The sequence below is a fragment of the Antechinus flavipes genome, chromosome 5 (genome assembly GCF_016432865.1).
Source record: "Antechinus flavipes isolate AdamAnt ecotype Samford, QLD, Australia chromosome 5, AdamAnt_v2, whole genome shotgun sequence".
Lineage (NCBI taxonomy): Eukaryota > Metazoa > Chordata > Mammalia > Dasyuromorphia > Dasyuridae > Antechinus > Antechinus flavipes.
In genome coordinates, this window is record NC_067402.1 from 45,991,890 (window position 1) to 46,010,887 (window position 18,998).

Below are 18,998 nucleotides of genomic sequence, written 5' to 3' on the forward strand. Positions count from 1 at the left end.
TAGAAAAAAAGACCATGAGAATTCCATTTCCAAATTTCCCCACGAATATGAACTCAGCATCTAACAAAGTTGCTTTTCAGAATGATTCTTGATTGTTAAGATAGATTACTGAAAAAATCAAGGTCAAAGTGAAAAAAATCTATTACAAAGAAACCAAGTTAAAATACATGATGCTGATTTTAAAAAACTCACTTATTTAAGTTGTTGTTTTGTGTTACTTTAACTATTAAATATATACATTGATTTCAGGCTCATTTTTATTACTGATTATCTTGGAAGTGCAATTGAACAAATCAGAAAGTCTAAAGTTACCATAACTATTTCATATCTTCCTAAAAATTCAAAACCAATTACTAAATGAATTATGTTTAAGTCATAGTAATATTTGAGGAAACTAGAATTTTTATAATATCTTGATGCAACTGAAACATTCAGATCCAATCATGACATTTCCTATTTAACTTGAACAATTAGTCTCACTGCATATAGCAGACAATCTCCTGGGACACTTGAAAACTTAGACAAAAAATGAAAAGACATAAATATTATATGAATGCCCTTTATAGGCGAGTACTTGATGGTTTACTTTGTAATCTTTGCATCAAACTGAGTACAACCTCCCAGAAAGCCAGAAAAATTTGAAGGTAGAAGGAACCTTTCAGAACTATCTTCATGAAATGAGCACAGATAGTTCTTGCTTTACATAAGCAGACTTTTCTACAGACCTCTATGTAAAGCAATTTTTATTATAATATGAATTTGCCTGCAGAGATGGGGATAGGCAGGAGGCAGGAGAGGGGCACATGCCCAGGGAAGCAGAGGGCTGGCACAAGGTTCAAGGACTTCTTAAACCACTGAGAAGTTCAATGATTCTCCCAGGGTCCTCTAGCCAGGATATACTGGAGGAGGGATCTGAAGCCAAGTCTTCCCTTGTTCAAAGCCAGCTCTCTCTCACCTGCAGTCCGCCATGCTGCTTCTGATTTAAGGAGGTAGCTGAAGAATCTCTGTGGAGGAGGAGATGACAGTGCTGGGAGGAGAAAAATTGGAGTTTCTGTGCTGTTTCTGATACGGCTAGGGGTGCTTCAGGGACCTCGCTAATAATTTAAGTTGACGAGAAGGTGTCCACATGGTCTGCCCTGACAGAAGGCCCCCAGCCCAGAAGTCAGAGACGCCCCCAGAAGCCAGGCTGGCAGGGCCCCCGGACCTCCAGCTCCAAGGAAACCTTACCTGGCTGCTCGTCTCACTGATGGTTTCTAGGAGCTTCTCCACTGCTGCCTGGAGGCGGGAGCTCACGCTCAGGACGAGCCCTTCGTTTTCAGGGTCCAGTTCTGCTCCAGCAAAGCCACATCGCACCAGCCGCTGACACAGCTCCAGCCTCTCCTCGGCCACTTCTGACCAGGCGCTCGCGGCACTGCCGGGCACGCCGCTTCCCCGGTAAGGGCCCACGGGCTCCTCTGTGAGAGGGAGAATGCAGGATGGTAAAATTCACATTCAGAAGTTATGACACATTTTGAAAATGAAACAGGGCAAGTCCACTTGTGAAAGCAGCTGTCCAGGAGGTGGGGGCAGCCGGGTGGTGCCCTAGTGAGTGCTGGGCCTAGGGCCAGAAAGACTCCTCTTCCTGAATTCAAATTCAGCCTCGGACCCTGACTAGCTGCGCTACTTAACCCTGGGCAGGCCATCAGCACGTCTGCCTCAGGTTCCTCATCGGTAAAATGAGCTGGAGAAGGAAAAGACAAATTATCCCACTATTTTTTGCCAGGAAAATCCAAAATGAGATCATGAAGTACCAGACATGATTAAAAAACTACTGAACAACACAGAGAAATTGTATAGGTATCTACCTTTCACAATTATGATGCCATAAAACAAATTAGAATTTACTTATCAAATTAATATCTGACAATACAAAAAATGCAATACTATTTTGCTGTTCAACAGCTAGCCAAAAAAAAAAAAAAAAAAACAACAACCGAAAAAACAGTATAAAAGAGAACAATACAAGCCTTGTAGAAAAGAATGTAGGCATTATTTAAGATCTTTGATTTTCTCCTCTTCTTGGTTTTGAATGTTTCACTGACTATACCTAGTTTTTTAGGTAGGAGGTGAAAAAAAAAAAACCTATTTAAACTCTAGACAATTTTAATTTGATTTGTTAAAGGTTTGATTACTATAGTAAATTTTAACCTAAATAAGAGTTCCTAATGAGACTACATTTAATTCTTCTATACTATTTCTGTTTTCTGGATAATATAAGTCAACTATATCTATATGTATTTAAAGTTAATAAAGCATGGGTGTGCCTTCTATGTAAATATAAATTAAAGTGCAAGGTACCCATTTCTGCCATGGAATATAACCTTTATGATAAGCTGAGATATGGGAACAGTCATGGTTCAGTGGAAAGAACCAAGAAAAACATAGCTATCTAATCTCTCTTCTTCATGGCAGCACTTCACATTCTTGACAAAGAACACAGCATAGGAGAGATAGGACGACATGGATTCAAATCCTTCCATTTCTTGTCAGAGTGATCACAGGCAAAACTTTGCCTTTCTAAATCTTATAAGTACCCAAAGGCACAATCTTTTCTTTTTCTCTTCTCTTTCTCTACATTCCATGACTTCATCTACTCCTGCTGGTTTAATGATTATCTTGAAGCTCATGATTCTCAGATCTCTGAATCCAGCCCTCAGTTAATTCCTAGGTACTCTCTGGGACCAGTCAAAATATTTTTGGTGTTAGCCTGACAAGGGCAACTTCTCAGAGATGTTCAGAAAAGGAGAGAATCAAAACCTATTTCCAAAGATTGTAATTATTACATTCACAAGGATCCAGATGGAATGCTAGAGCTTACACTAAACTAAGTCTCCAACCAGGGCAGAAGACCATACTTTTTTAGTATCTTTAAAAGTAGAAAGACTTTGGGAAATGAATATAAACTATTTGCATTTTTGTTTTTCTTCCTGTGTTATTTTTACCTTCTGAATCCAATTCTCCCTGTGCAACAAGAGAACTGTTCGGTTCTGCAAACATATATTGTATCCAGGATATACTGCAACATATCTAACATATATAGGACTGCTTGCCATCTAGGGGAGGGATGGAGGGAGGGAGGGGAAAAATCGGAACAGAAGCGAGTGCAAGGGATAATGTTGTAAAAAATTACCCTGGCATGGATTCTGTCAATATAAAGTCATTATAAAATAAAATAAAATATTAAAAAAAAAAAGAAAAAAGAAAAGAGTGCTTGTGGTTGCTCACAGACCAGAACACATCAGCAAAGTAGTAAACATACCTCTCTTTTGATAATACCACTTTGGAAGAACAAAAAACTTAAAGGGCCCTAGAAAGATCTCTGAAGATAGCTGCACAAAACTCCTGAAGCTTGGGACAGTGAATTCTTTACCCTGGAGCCAAAACCCTACTTTAACAAAGAATTAAAAGTCAAGTTATAGGCTGAGAAAATGAGCAAACAATAGAAAAAGATTTTGACTACAGAAAGTTAGTACGGTGACAAGGAAGATCAAAACATACTCAGAAGATAACAAAGTCAAAGCTTCTATATCCAGAGCCTCCAAGAAAAATAAGAATTGGTCTCAAGCCATGGAAGAGCTCAGAAGGGATTCTGAAAATGAAGTAAGAGAGGTAGAAGAAAAATTGGAAAGAGAAACGAGAGTGATGCAAAAGGAAATACAAAAAAGGTAATGAAGAGAAGAATGCCTTAAATTGCCCAAAATGGAAAAAGAGGTACAAAAGCTCATTGAAGAAAATAATTCCTTAAAAACTGGAAATGAGCAAATGGAAACTAATGAGTTTATAAGAAATCAAATTATAATAAAACAAACCCTGTAGAGGGCAAGAATTCTTTTTAAAGGTATACTTAAGAACCAGTATGATTAACATAATCTTACAACAAGATATTAACTCAGTGGAATTAATGAGATAATGGTTCCCTAGTGATGTAATGATTGGCTTATACTCAGTATGATAAATTGATGTACTCTATTGAGTATGTCAGACCAAAGTCACAGACTGAGATGTGCAGACTGCTGACTGGAAGAGACGAGATACTGTAGACTGGCTGACTGACTGAGACTGCTGGCACAGACTGGGAGACTGAAGGAGACGATAAAGACTTTGGACTTTATTCCTGACTATTCTCGTGGTGATTAGTCTGCTGAGACCAACGCTGGTCCCAAGGCCCATTCGGAGGACCTCCAGAAAGCGAGCCCAGACATTACAAAAACCAAAAGAATAAATAAAGAAAAGACAATGTGAAATATTTTGATAGAAAAACAACTAACTGGGAAAACAGATTCAGGAGAAATAATTTTAAAATTATCGGACTACCTGAAAGCCATAATCAAAAAAAAAAAAGCCTGGATATCATCTTTCAAGAAACTATCAAGGAAAACTGTCCTAATATTCTAAAACCAAAGAGTAAAACAGAAATTGAAGGAATTCACTGATCACCTCCTAATAAAGATCCCTAAATGAAAATTCCCTGGAATATTAGAGCCAAATTCTGGAATGTTCAGGTCAAGGAGAAAATACCACAAGTATCCTGAAAGAAACAATCAACCATAGTGGAGCCACAGTCAGTATAACACAAAAGTTAGCATCTTCTATGTTAAAGGACAGGAGGGCTTCAGATATGACAGCAATGGAATTAGGATTACAATTAAGAATCACTACTCGGCAAAACTGAGTATAATCTTTCAGGGTGAAAATGGATATTCAATGAAATAGAAGACTTTCAGGCATTCTTGATGAAAAAACCAGAAATGAATATAAAATTCGACTTTTAAATACAAGATTCAAGAGAAGCATAAAAAGGTCATCAAGAAAGGGAAATGATAAGAAACTTAAATTTATCTGTTGATATTTCTATATGGGAAGATATGTCATAAGAACTTTCTCATTATTAGGGCTGTTAGAAGGAGGGTGTGTGTGTGTGTGTGTGTGTGTGTGTGTATGTACACACTATATATGTATATATTACACACACACACACACATATAAACACACATACTCACAGAGAAAGCGAGAGGGCACAGGTTTGAGTGGAATATGAAGGGACATTATTAAAAAAATTAAGTCATAAGAGAGGAATATACTGGGAGAAAGGAAAAGGAAGAGGTAGAATGACAAATTATCTGCCATAAAAGAAGCAAGAAGAACTTTTATAGTGGAAGAGAAAAGGGGAACTAGAGGAGAAAAGAGTGAACCTTACTCTCATCAGAACTAGATCAAAAGAGGAATAACATACACATTCAATTGCAGACAGAAATTTATCTTACCCTATAGGAAAAGAAATGGGGAAGGGAATATGAGAAAGGAAGAGGATGACAGAAAGGGTAAATTGGGGGGTGGGGGGACAAGATAGTCAGAAGCAAAACACTTTTGAGGAGGGACAGGATAAAAGGATAGAGAGAGCATAGAAGAAGCAGGGATAAATACATTTAGCAATAGTAATTGCGAAAATTTTGAAGCAAGTTTCTCTGATAAAGGTCTTGTTTCTCAAACAGATAGAGACCTGAGTCAAATTTATAAAAATAAGAGCCATTTCCCAATCGATAAATGTCCAAAAGATATAAAAGTTTTTCAGATGAAATAATCAAAGCTATTTATAGCCATATGAAAAAATGTTCTAATTCACTATTGGTCAAAGAAATACAAATTAAAACAATTCTGAATTACTATTTCATACCCATTAGATTGGCTAATAGGCCAGAAAAGGAAAATGACACATGTTGGAATATGAGAAAAGTAAGACATTTATACACTACTGGTGGAATTGTGAACTGATTCAACTATTCTAGAGATAAATATGGAATTATACCCAAAGGGCTATAAAATAATGCAATACCACTACTAGGTATGTTTTGCAAAAGAGATTTAAAAAAAAAGGAAAAAGATCCACATATATAAAAATGTTTATAGAAGCTCTTTTCTCAGAACTGAGGGACACCCATTAATTGGAGAGTGGCTAAACAAATTGTAGTATGTGATTATGGAATATTATTATGCTATAAGAAATGAGAAGCCCTCAGAAAAACCTGGAAAGACTTCCATAAGCTGATAAAAAGTGAAATGTACTAAGTACAAAGAAAGAGAAGTATTGTAAGATGATTAGCTATAAATGTTTTAGCTTTTTCAGCAATTCAATGAACCAAAGCAACTCTGAAGAACTTATGATGAAAAAATGCTATCCATTACTCTTCCAAAAAAGAAAGAAATGATGTTTTCTGAGTACAGATTGAAGCATCCTTTTTTAGCCTTGATTTTCCTTGAGGTTTTATTTTTCTCTCGGGGAAGGTGCTATGTTTTCTTTCACAAGACTTTTATAGAAATGTTTTGTTTTTTTTTAAAAGAAATTTTTATGTTATATTTTTATGGGTTTTTTGGTTAAATTTTTTCATGTTATATTTATGTTGGTTGGAAATCAAAACTAGATCTCTCCCAAGCAAAGAAAAAATTTTTACTATTGACTGTGACTAGTATGGTTCTGGAGTAAAACTGCCTTTTGGAATCTCAACTACCCCTGTGATATAAATTTAGATGAAGATTCAATGATATCCCTTTGGCCCTAAAACTTCCTTTGCATGTAGTCCAACACTACTGTGAAGATGCAAATACTAGTAAATAAATTATTTCTTAAACAACAATAGGTCAGCATACTCAGTCTTGAAAGTTGGTAATCCACAAGTATAGAGGTCATGTATAAAGATATGTTTTTGTTGAACCAATTAGCAACCTAAGAAAATGTCTTAGTTAAAGCTCAATTATCGATAATCTGTACTAAGAAACAGAATGGTAGATCAACGGAATAGATTAGATACAAAATATATTGTAGCAAATGACCATCGTAATCTAGTACATGATAAACCTAAAATCTTACAAAGATTTTAGGAAAAAAACTCATTATCTGACAATAACTGCTGCAAAAATCAGTAAGCAGTACAGCAGAAATTAGGCACTGAGCAACAAACCTATAAGATAAGATCAAAATGGGTACACGATTTACACATAAAGAGTGATACCATAAGCCAATTAGGAGAACATGGAATAATTTACCTGTCAGATCTATGGAGAAGGGAAGAGTTTATAATCAAAACCATGAAAAAAAAGTTATCAGATGAATATTTTGAACATATATTTCAACTTTCCCAGGAATTCTTTTAAAAATACTAGGGCCCAAAGTAGAAATTTTTCTTAAAGCTCTCTAGATAAGCTGATGACTAAACAGTTGAAAAAAATTCAGGTCCAGAGGGACCTACCAGACCCGTCACTCAATACCCCATAGGTTTGCGCCCTCCACCTCCAGCTTTGTGCTGCACACAGTGCCTCCCACGTCACGCCTCTGCTCATGAAACTGCCACACTCCCCTATCACCTCTAGAATCAAAGCCTTGCTACGGCTCTTCAGATTGTTCACCCTCCTACTCTCACCTGCCCTTTTAGGTTCCTTCATGAATTGCCCCTTCACCTGTAGCCAGATGGATTTCCTTCACACTGTCTGCACTCAGCCTTCCATAAGCCGCTTCTCTGCTTGGGTCTGTGACAGTTCTCTCACCTGAAATGGGCAACATCCTTCCCTGACTGAGAATCTTTAGCTTTCTCCAATGTTCATTCAGGCATTCACTTCCTTGAGAAACAGTTCCTAATTTCTTTTGTTGTTAATGTTTTTTGACCTTCCCAGATTACCTATGTCTGCCTATCTATGTTGTATCCCTTAGTAGAAGAGTTCTTTGTTGAACTGAACTGAACTTCAACAAATAAAAAAGAGGGGGGAAGGAAAAATGTTATTTCCACGGAGATGGATGGTAATTGTAGATATGTTTGTAAGAAACATATGAATTTATTTAATTAGACTGGATTTGTGCAGAGAACAAATAACACAAGTGGTTGCCATAAGTTAAACTGATATTGAGCACCCATAAAAAGGAAATATTGAAGTATGACTTAAAATTAAATGGGAGAAGCCACAGCCTTCTTCATGCAGCCACAAGGGGCTGCCTTCCTCCATACTAAGGAAAGAGAAGAGAAGATTTCCTTCTCCAGGAGAATTAAATTCTTCTGGCTCATCCTTACAAAAGAGGAATAGGAAGAAGATGGGAAAGAACCAGGCCAGAAAGCAAAGATAAAATGTGAAATGGACATTATCCAAGCTTAGTTTCATGCTTCAGCACAGGATTATTTCCTCTTAAATATTCCTCTCATCTTAAAGCTTATTTTATAAGCTAATATCTTAGATTTACATAGTGATTTTCTTCTGGGAACTTTAATAAAGTCTATTTTTAATTCAAATTTTTATCTCTTTGCAGATTCTCAAATTATGAAGCATTTCAGGAGGATACTGATGATGTGAGTGGTTCCTGGGCAAAGAGATATATGTTTTCTGTCACTGGCTGAGGATTCAACCACACAGAGACTTTTCTTATTAGATGACTGACTGACTTTCCAGAAGCTGTATGGCTGGAGGCAGCTTTACAGAACAGCACTTTGATTGTGATTGTGTACTTTGAAGAACACATTTAGAAGAAAAGCTCCTTAGATAGGTTTTGGGGGTCTGCTGTGGTGACAGACGCTTTGATAGCTTACTATGAATATTGCACTGTCTTTCACCTAGCAGATACTTACTTAATAGATTTTAATCAATGAAAATGATTTCAAGATTCTAGAGAACTGGTACCTTCTTCCTCATGGATACAGGATTTCACTGTTCCTTCTGGCTCTGACTTCCAAATAATGTTAGTTGATGACTGCCCTTTATTAGATCGATCCAAAATACCAAGAACATGACGGCCAATTGTTTCTTCAACAGCTGCTATTGTCTTTACTACTTCTAAGAGGATCTTAAGGAGTCTGTTATTAGCTTTCTGGAGAGCATACCTACAAATGTAAACACATATAAATTAATTATATTGTTTTACTATACTTGGCATGAATTAACCATCATATACATAAAATGCAGTAAATTCATAAGGAAATACTCATTAATTTTTAAAGGATAAACCTGTATGTAGTCATTTCTCCTAAAGGATCTATAAGGTTCTCACTTAGTCTTTTGACACTTAAATTTTAACTGGTTCTTTTAACCATGTGATTTGGCTCCATAAACCATGATATTTCAAGATGCACAAAAATGTGTAGTTCATTGAACTGAAACAAATAAAGTGACTATCTCATTGCACCTGCAAGCTCACAAAGAAGATGATTTTAAGGGCACCCACTTAAAAAACAGGCTCCCCCTCAAAAAAAAATCTCTAACACTTTCTGTGCTTCTCTAGAAATGAGTTCAGATTCCAAATACTGAAAACTCTGGCTTTGCAGATGCTGGATTAAGATGGTCAAAACTGAGTGATGGGGAATGGGACATTTATCATGACAGGTTCTTATCAATAAACACAAAGCACATTGTTTTCTTTACAAGAACCTCTCTAAATACAATGAATAATTTGGAACTTAATGGATAAAACTTTTAAATAATTAAATAACTGTTTTTAATAACTAAGTTTAATAAAGGCACTGTAATATTTCTCTTTCTCCTTACATTTTATTTATATTTCTATATGCACACCTATTGAGATTAACTGATGGGATTTTTTAAAAGACAATTTGTCTAGAAACTAAATTTTTTTCAGTAACTTCCTACTACATGAGTTGATTATCAAGTCACAGTATATTTCATATCAGACATATGGCATTTTCAGAGTGATAAATGAGGAATTTTTTTTTCCAGTTTGTAAAATGAATGGTCATCATGCTATCTGCATATGTAAGTCACATTCTGTGACTGGGTATATACTTGGAAATTGAAAAATTAAAATCAAATAATTTAAATAAGAATCCTCATTTACCTTTTCTTAATTTTTCTAAGCTTCTTTACTACCAACACAAGTGTAGTATTCAAGTAAATTCTCCCTATAACAAAAATTATCTATTTCACAAGGTTCCTTAAAATTAAACAAAAGTAATACCTAATATATAATTAGAAAAAGAAACAAAACCCCTCAAAACTACTTATTACCCAAATTCCTACAAATACTAAATATTTAGTAACCAAGTCTACTGACTAGAGAATGAATATAAAATAAATTATTTTATTTTATATTTCTAGGGAAACTCTAGTTTTCATACACTGTTTTTCTTGTCTGAGATCCATACTGATTGTGCGCCATATTGAGGATCCAATTGGGGAGCCAAAATCTTAGGGGCCAAGTGCCTCCATGAAAGCTGAGCAAAGGGATTAAGAGTATACAAAGAGAGTAGGCAATTACAGGAATTGGAAAAGGAGGAAATGAAGTTAGTATGCATTAATTTTTGTTAAAGTTGCATAATTTCTATTTATTTAAATAATAATGGATTTTAAATGTCATTTAAAAATTCCTTAAGAACACATAAATGTGTTTTATATTTTGTACTGATATTTTGCTGCAGTAATTCACTTATAATATTTATATAAATAGGTGAAATTTAAGAGTGCTTAGCATGTGTCTACTTTTTAAAATATACTGATACATGAATTAAAGCATTTTTGTTTCCTGTTTGCACTAAATGAAAAGAAACAAGTATCAAACAAAAATTACACAATGTTTTGAATATGAATAAACCAGAAAAGAAATATTCCATGATGTATTTCAATCTACATTAAATAATGAAATAACTCATAACTACAATGGTGTCCTTGTAATAGTAAAATGGTATATAAAGCTGTGAAGTTAGACAAGAGAAATTCTAAACAATCAGAATGTCAAAAAAGGGATGGTTTTTAGGATCACAGATTTGAGCTAGAAAGGATCTTCTAAGGCATCTGGTCCTATTCCTTAATTTTTCAAATAAGAAAATCTCAATTATTTCTCTTGCCCAAAGTCATACAAAGTACCAGAAGCAGGTTCTTGACTAAAAGCACAGTATCCTGTAAAGCCTGCTTGTCTAATGCATCCTGTAGAAAAACTGGCATTCCTCTTCACATATACTCATAGTTCTGTAGCCCAATGGTTACACTGCTTCTTAGACAAAATATAAAAGAGCAGCGAGACAACAGTGATTCTCTTAAGTAGTTTAAGATGAACAAAATCATCCTTCAAACTATAAAATGACACACACATCTCCTATACCTTTCTTTAGAGAGAATGTCAGAAGCTGCAGTTTGAGGTTTTTCTTCTGCTTCTTCTTGAGAGATTTGTTCTTCCACTTCTTGGTTCTCACTTTCATCCTGCGTTAGTTTTTGTAAAGGCAGGGAGGATAAGACAGACAGAAATCCGATCATTTTGGAAGTGGCATGTCATTCTTCCGCTTAATTACAAAGTGAAACCAAAACATTTATGTACAAATTAAATACTACTTAAAATAATATTTAACTAGAGTTTATCAAGAGATTAGTGTTATCAAGAAATGACAAACCACTGGAATACATAAAAGAAAAAAGATCATGGATGCAACACACACACACTCCCATAAAGATGGTCACAAGGCTCCTGTCCAGAGGACTGTGGCCCTGGCCACGTGGCCACTGACGTTCCCGTGACGCGACATGCAAGGCTTTGGGGCTCCCATGGCCACGCCGGCCCAAGTCCACGTCCACGCTACCTGTGTTTGCGTACAGCTGCTGCGCAGCTCACAACACAGCTTCTCTCTTCCAGCTAATGTTCGCTGCTTTAGGGCTTCCAGCTCCTCTAAAAGCACCCTCTCTCTTTCTGTAACCAGGTTTTCATTATCTATTGAGGCACTCTAAATAAGAGAAAAGGTAGTAAAAGAATATTGTTTGCGATAGGAGGGGAGGAGAGAAATCAGGAATATTAAAGCAGAAGTCTCAGCATTGAACATAGAACCCAACACTTAAAAATTGTTTATTGATTGAATGATTGATATCTTTTAACCCCAAGAACCAGAAGACTTCAAGGGGTTAAAAATATTCATAGTTTTCAATGCAAAATTATCAGATTTTTAAAAAAAATATTAGTTTCACATTACTATTAAGGACTTGATTAAGCCTTTCAGATTTCAAAAACTGATTTTGCATTGAAAAATCAAAATTTTAAATTCACAAAATGCAATGGAGAAAAACTAATTCATCAGGTACAACACAAATTCTATACTTCAAAAATACGTCTATCATTACATTTGACAAAAAATTTTAAACATTTTTCTGGTCATATCATGTCTTTTTTTTTTCTTAAGGCATATGAATCTAAATTCAAGGAGGTTTGAAATTCTTTTCTCTCAAGAAATACTGATAATTAAAGGCTGGTTTGGTCTATAATTCTTCTCCATTGATTTTGTGAGTATGCTTTTCCATACAGAAATTTATAAGAACCCAGTTCCCAAATTTCAAGCAAAGTACATACATGTTCAGTCAGGAAAGGGTTAGAAATATGATATAAATTTTTTTCTAGAATCAAAATGAGATTTTCCCCTAGAAAGAGTTCTGGAAACATGTCACCTTTGAGAGAGTTTACTAGTAATTAGTGAGATTAGAGCAGGAAAGAGATCTATCTCTTTGGTGTCCAGTGAACCTCTATGCCTATGGAGAATGTGACAAAACTGAATGAAGTCATATGCAGATTATATCCACTGCAGAACAAAGAAAAAACAAATGGGGCAAAACCAATCCTTGGATCATCAAATCGGTGATGAAAAAGGCCTAGAAACAAGATAAAGGAACTAAATCCTGTGCTAGGAAATCATAGCAGACTTCCAGGAGCAGTTACAGAAAATCTCCCTACAAGACCTGGCACAATGAGATCTTCTCTTTGAATAGGTTATTAGAAACTTGGCAAAACAAAAGCTCCTTTATACTGAGGAATAAAGTTCTATGTAAAAATGCTTCTCCTTTCATTTGCACATGGGACATTTATTTACCTGGGCTAATTCTCTGTGCAGCCTCTTGATCTCTTCTTGCAGCTGCTCTTGATCTTCCCGCTGTCTCTCCATTTGGTGCATATGAGCTTGCTTCAACAACTCTGTGGCCTGCTGGTGCTCCTGGTATTGCCGCACCAACTCCTGCCTCAAATCTTCCAACTGCTCTTCATGTACCATCAGTTGCCTAGAAGTGTCTGTGTTTGATGCCAAAATCTCATCCTGGATCTATAAAATTTAACAGCAGTTTGCAAGTATAATGTATTTTAGAATATAAAGAAAATTTATAGGCATTCACATATTTTAATGAATATGAAATCATTGTAGTTCTGTATCCTCTTAAGTTTCCTCTAAAGAAATATTAAAAGAGGCACACCATAATAATACTCCACGTTAATATGAAATAATTAGTTTAACTTATCTATACATAGTTGCTGTTTCTCCCATTAGATGGTGAGTACTTTGAGGGCAGGGACTGTCTTTGCCTTTCTTTGTATATACAGAGCTTTGCATAGTATTTTGCACATAGTAGGTGTCTTATGAATGTTTCCTGAGTGACTGGTTAAAGAATTTCTCTTTCAAGATTCTTCTCAGCCAAGTTACTCTACAACTCCATTATCCCTTCTGACATATTTTTGGTAACAAATAATATGAATTAAGTTATTTTTAATGGGCTTCTATAAGCCAGGAACCATCATTTTAACTCACAGTATGTTGTGAGTAACACTGCACTATGCAAAACTAACATGATATTTTATATGAGAGCCACACTTTGTAATGCAGCACTCTATATGCCCTATGACATTCAATTCAATTTAATAAGCACTAAATAGGTCCTATCATATTTTAAGGGCCAGAGATGAAAACACAACTACAAAGAATAGTTCATGTACTCAAAGAACTTCCAACTTATGAGGACAGATACAGCATCTCAGCAAATAAACAAATACAAAATCATTTGGAGAAGTGAAGAGCAAGTAGTACCATAAAGATGTGAAACCCTGCTATAATATTGTTTAGCTGATCACACATTTATGGTATAATTATTTTATGCCCCCTATTATCTTGTTTTATTTCACTATCTATTTTCACAGATTTTGTTAATATTGGGAAAGGTAGACAGGTAGGTGCTAATATAATCTTTGAGCATCTAAAGAAATAAAACAAAATTCATGCACACTTCAAAGGAAGAGATTTGGCTGTTCCGGACATTTTATTTTAAGAACTGGGTAGGTAAGGGATCTGAGATGACAAATAAGATGGGACCTATGAGAAAGATGAGTTTGGGGGATGGTAGTAATTAATGATGCTATTACCTAAGACCTATTGTAGGGTCAAGTGAAAAAAGATGGGGTTTAGGAAGTGAAGAAGAGATTTCAGATCAGCTTCTTATCTCTTCTCACCATAAAGTTTGTTACCTCAGGCTTGATCCAGGCTTACAGCAAAATAATAAGGAGACACACAGAAACATGGAACTACTCTCATGTTAATTATCTCTAAGAGCAGTGTGAAATGAAAAGTTTAAAGAGAAGGGAAAAAAACCAAACAAATTCAAATGATCATAATATGAAACAAAAGCCACTGAACCTTCTAAAGTCAGCATTCCAAGGGTATCCATTTGTACTGTCTGTACTGATAGAAATGAATCCAAACAAAAAGAGAAATACTAAAAAAACAAACAATGATTTCTTTTTTACATTTAAAGAGGCAAGTACTCACATGTTCTGTAAAAATAAACCCTCTGTTTGGGGAGAAAATTTCTCTTGAAAAATCGAGTTCTCGGTCCTTCAATTCAAATGTGCTTTCAAGATTATTACTATGTGATAAAAGAGTTTCCTTGCATTCTTCTTCACTCAACTCTTTGCTAAGCGGTTTCAATTCTTTAAATTTCATTTCTTCTGCCTCAAAAGCCTGCATGCTAAACTCATTCTTAGACCATTTCATATCAGTTGCAAAGGATTCTTTTTCTTGACAGGCATTTATTTCAGTTACTGATGCAATGTCTTCTTTTTGCTTAGAAAGTCTTGCTATTTCACTCTGCTGAGCAAATGCTATGCTCATTGACACAATGACCTGCAGAAAATTTAAAAGACTCATTTAGAGACATAAAACAAGGCAGGAGCTTCAGATATTATAATCTGAAATAATCTTCAAGAAAACTTTGAATTCAAATTAAGTCCCAAAAGAAACCAATGAAATAGTAAAGAGAATTTATACTTTCAACAGTAAATCCAAAATCAAAGCAGAAATTTTATTGCTTCTTTTAAATGATTAAATTTGAATTACTTGATTGGCTATAATATAGTTAAATGAAATTTATTTTGCATTAATTCCAGTAATTTTCAACAAGTTTAGAAAATCATTTGAAATTTGGTATATTTCAGGGAAACTTGGGAGGTCTTAGATAAATGGAGACACGAAGAGAGAATAGATATTAAAAAAAAAAAAAAAAAAAGGAAGACAAAGACCAGTATAACAAAAAAGAACAACATTGAAAGATCAGAATGCTGACCAATGCAGATCCTGAGAGTGACTCTGAACTAGCAGTGAAGTATGTCTGCCTCTTGTGGGAGGACAGGAAGGTAGTGAAGCACAAATGTTGTTACATCCAACTAAGATAATGTATTTATTTAATTACCTTTGCTTTGCAAAACTTCCAAGGGGCAGAAGGGGTAGAAAGGGGGGAAAAAAGGAAGAATGAGAAAATAGTAGGAATGCTGGAAGGGATAAGGGGAAATCATTGGGAAGTAACAGGAATGCATTTTGTAAAATATCAATAAATTTTAAAAATAAATTTGCTAACTTAATTTTGTAAGTTATCTTTTTGGAATAAGACTGATTTGAGTCTTAATCACATGTAACAATTTGAAACTGCAAAACTAAAAATTCATAGAACTAATGGGAATTTTATATCTACATTATTTCATTGAAATAAGTTGATTCAGTTGATTTTGTGATGTCAGTAGTGTTATTACATATGGTGATCATATTTTAAAACTCTCTAAACTGCACACATCTTTGTATTCTAAAACCAAGGAAATGTTTTGATGACTATAGTTCATCTTACTAGCATACTTAGTAGAAACCAATACTGTTACTTTTTATAATTTAATTTCCTTTGAAAAAGGGCAAATTTGGAGAAGAACAAAGTGATTTACAAAAGGCAATTAAAAAGGAACACAAAGTACTATCTTTTTTTTCTTTAAGTATGTTTTAGCATTCTCTATTTCATGAACATCTTTATAAAATGACTTCCTTTTTCTTTATCCTTTTTTTTTTTTTTGAAAAGAAATGTAGTATAGTGGAAAGAGAGCAAGACCTGGGTTTAAATTCCAACTTTAGTATATAGTGCTTTGTATGACTTGGTACAAATCACACATCACAAGGTATTAGGTAAATTTTTAAGAAATTAAATCACATTAATAGGTGCTGATCTGCAATGACAAAAGAAGTTTTCTCTCTGTAACAATGGAATCTTAGATTCTGCCCATTTTTGGAAATGAACAGCCAATAGTCTGATATGAAATAAAAAAAAAATCATGACATATAAATAGGTCTTAGAGTTATTATTCTTTTTATCTTTAGCAAATACAGTTGATATTTGCAGGTCTAGCCAAAAAAAAAAAAAAAAAAAGGTCCTTTTAATTTCCAATTATGGTATTGTGGTTAACAAAAGTAGCAATGCGATTTCAAAACTATTTGTTAAGGGAAAAGTAAGTTATTAAAAGATGAAAATTTAAATAACTTTTTCAAAAAGGTAGTAACATAATTAATGGAACAAAAGTTGGTGAAATGTAAGCTCCATTTATTTTTATAGTAATTAGATACATAAAGATTGAACTAGATGAACATATATTCATTTTTAACAGGAAGGCAAGACTTTAAGACTTTAAGTCTTTGTTCTGTAGTTAAAGAAATTTCTATAATAAAATTTTTGCTTGTCCAGTGAAATCAAACTTAATTAAAATCCTTCAGAGGCACATCTAAAACCTTTTCTGACTTATGTAGCAACATGTATTGGTAAGATATGAAATGTTAGGTTTAGGGTTGTCTGAAAGAATTTATTTTTTACAGGTTAATGGTAAATGTTGAGGAAAAGAGGCTTATGCCATACACTGGCATATGTATTTTATAACTCTGCTGGTCATTACATATCAGCACTTGAACAGCTTAGAACCATTTGCCAATTTACATTTTTGCAAGTGTAGCAGATGGGTGAAATAGTTAGGAAGTGAGGGAGAACTGTGCAACTAAGTTATCGAATAGCATTCTAGTAATGCACAAGCAGTGAGTAGATGGTTAACAAACAATTTGAACTGTTATGAAAATCTTTGACAATGTATCCCAAGGGCTTCTTAGCTGTGAGCTGAACTAAATTCTAAAGCCCTGAAATTAACCAAGTAGATGTGAGCAAATTTTGAATAAAGGCAGCTAAAATAGGAAAACTCATTCTGATAAACTATCTTAGCACTATTTTATTTTATACCTTAGATACTTAGGTTGTTTTGATAACTGACAATTACCTAGATGCTCTAACACTGAGAGAAGTTAAAACCAGAACTTAGGGTACTGAGTTCTCTCAAGTTATGGGCTGGCCAGCAAATAGCAAATGAACGTTGGAATGCTCAAAAGAAGGCAAAAGCTACCAATATTGAATCTCACAGCATAATGTGAACTTGTGGAAAGCAAGCATCTTTTACATCCCTATTATTTAATGTGGTACTTTGCATATGGTAGATGCATATGATATTTGTAAAATAAGTTGTTACTCAGGGTTCTGGTCAGGGCAAATGAGGCACATGACTCCCTGAATGGTTATGTCTGATGTCCAAACAGGAGGCTTTTTATTTGCTATTTAAATTATCTTCCTACACAAACAAGATCATGTAAGTGATATGTGTGTATATATTTACATGTCCCTAGAGGCCCTAGAGAAATGAGATCTCTGATGATGATGATGTCACAAATTATGTACTCAATTTCTACTTGGGATTCACCATGTTCAATAGCACAGGCAGGAACCCAAACCTATAAAACAGTGCTAAAGAAGTACAGATGGAAAGTACTGTGTGAATCCATCCTTACTACTTGAGAAATAGCAAATTAACTTGCCCCAATAAATGACAGATTAATTAAAGTTGTGGTCACAGAAAAAGCAATGGAGAAGCAGAGGCAGGGATAAGCCAAAGATAACCTGTGGGCTCCACTGTCATTCAATCACTATCAAGAGGAAGGCCCATCACATGCATGAAGGACACGCACAAGAACTATAATATAAGGTAAAAAGGTTTAGACAGATTGTGACTAGTATCTTTTTACAAAGTACCCACATTAATCTCCATCAAAGTATTAAGGAAAAGCACTGAATATTTAGAAAAATAAATTTAAAAGCAATATTATTTATTTTAAAAAAGAAAAACTTGATAATTTGGAATTAATCCTTATATAAATTCAATCAACAAATACTAATTTGATAGTAATGACACTAATTTCAGTAAAATGTACATAATCTGGACTTTCAAACTCAAAAAAAGGTTTTAGCTGAAAAAATGTAAACTAACCTTAGCCACTTCTTCTTCTAATTTTTCTTGGTGCTGTTTTTTCAATAACTGAACAATATCCATTTCTTCTTTCATTCCAGTTTCATTAGTAAACTAAGAGAAAGAAAACATATAACATTTATATTTATCTTATTTCTATATTGCCCATCATAAGAGAAAGAAGAATCTTGCTTTTGTTATGAATACTCAAAAAATTCTATAATTTTAAATAAAGTAAACCCTAGTTTCATCTCAAATTTCAGGAGATCTAACATTAACTTACATCTTCTCTCTAACCTCCTCTAAAAACTAGTTTTGCTTTTCCCTAAATAACTTACTCTCTGTCAATATTACTACACTCCTCTTGAACTACAGATTCAAATGTTTAGTTATCTTTTGACATCATCTTGAATTCAGGTTGTATATGTGGTGTTATCATGCTGTGTTTTTCTCTGAAATATGCCCCTATTCTCCCTCTCAAGTAATACTATCTTACTTCAATTCCTAAGTATCTCAGATTTATAAGAGCTTTTTAACTGGGCTCCTTTTTTCCATCCCTACCCTAAACAATCCATCCCACATATCACCAGAT

General features: G+C 34.5%; 1 protein-coding gene across 2 annotated transcripts in view; it reads right to left on the reverse strand.

The window, feature by feature from the left end:
- Window positions 1-18,998, reverse strand: part of AKAP9 (A-kinase anchoring protein 9) — a 174,388-nt gene that overhangs the window by 69,176 nt on the left and 86,214 nt on the right. For both annotated transcript variants that reach the window (XM_052001534.1, XM_052001533.1), the window contains exons 16-22: window positions 18,428-18,520; window positions 14,586-14,939; window positions 12,870-13,094; window positions 11,598-11,738; window positions 11,126-11,223; window positions 8,698-8,897; window positions 1,228-1,454 (exon numbers count right to left, since the gene is read on the reverse strand). In XM_052001534.1, coding sequence (XP_051857494.1) covers window positions 1,228-1,454; window positions 8,698-8,897; window positions 11,126-11,223; window positions 11,598-11,738; window positions 12,870-13,094; window positions 14,586-14,939; window positions 18,428-18,520 — 1,338 coding nt within the window. The remainder of the gene's footprint in view (window positions 1-1,227; window positions 1,455-8,697; window positions 8,898-11,125; window positions 11,224-11,597; window positions 11,739-12,869; window positions 13,095-14,585; window positions 14,940-18,427; window positions 18,521-18,998) is intronic.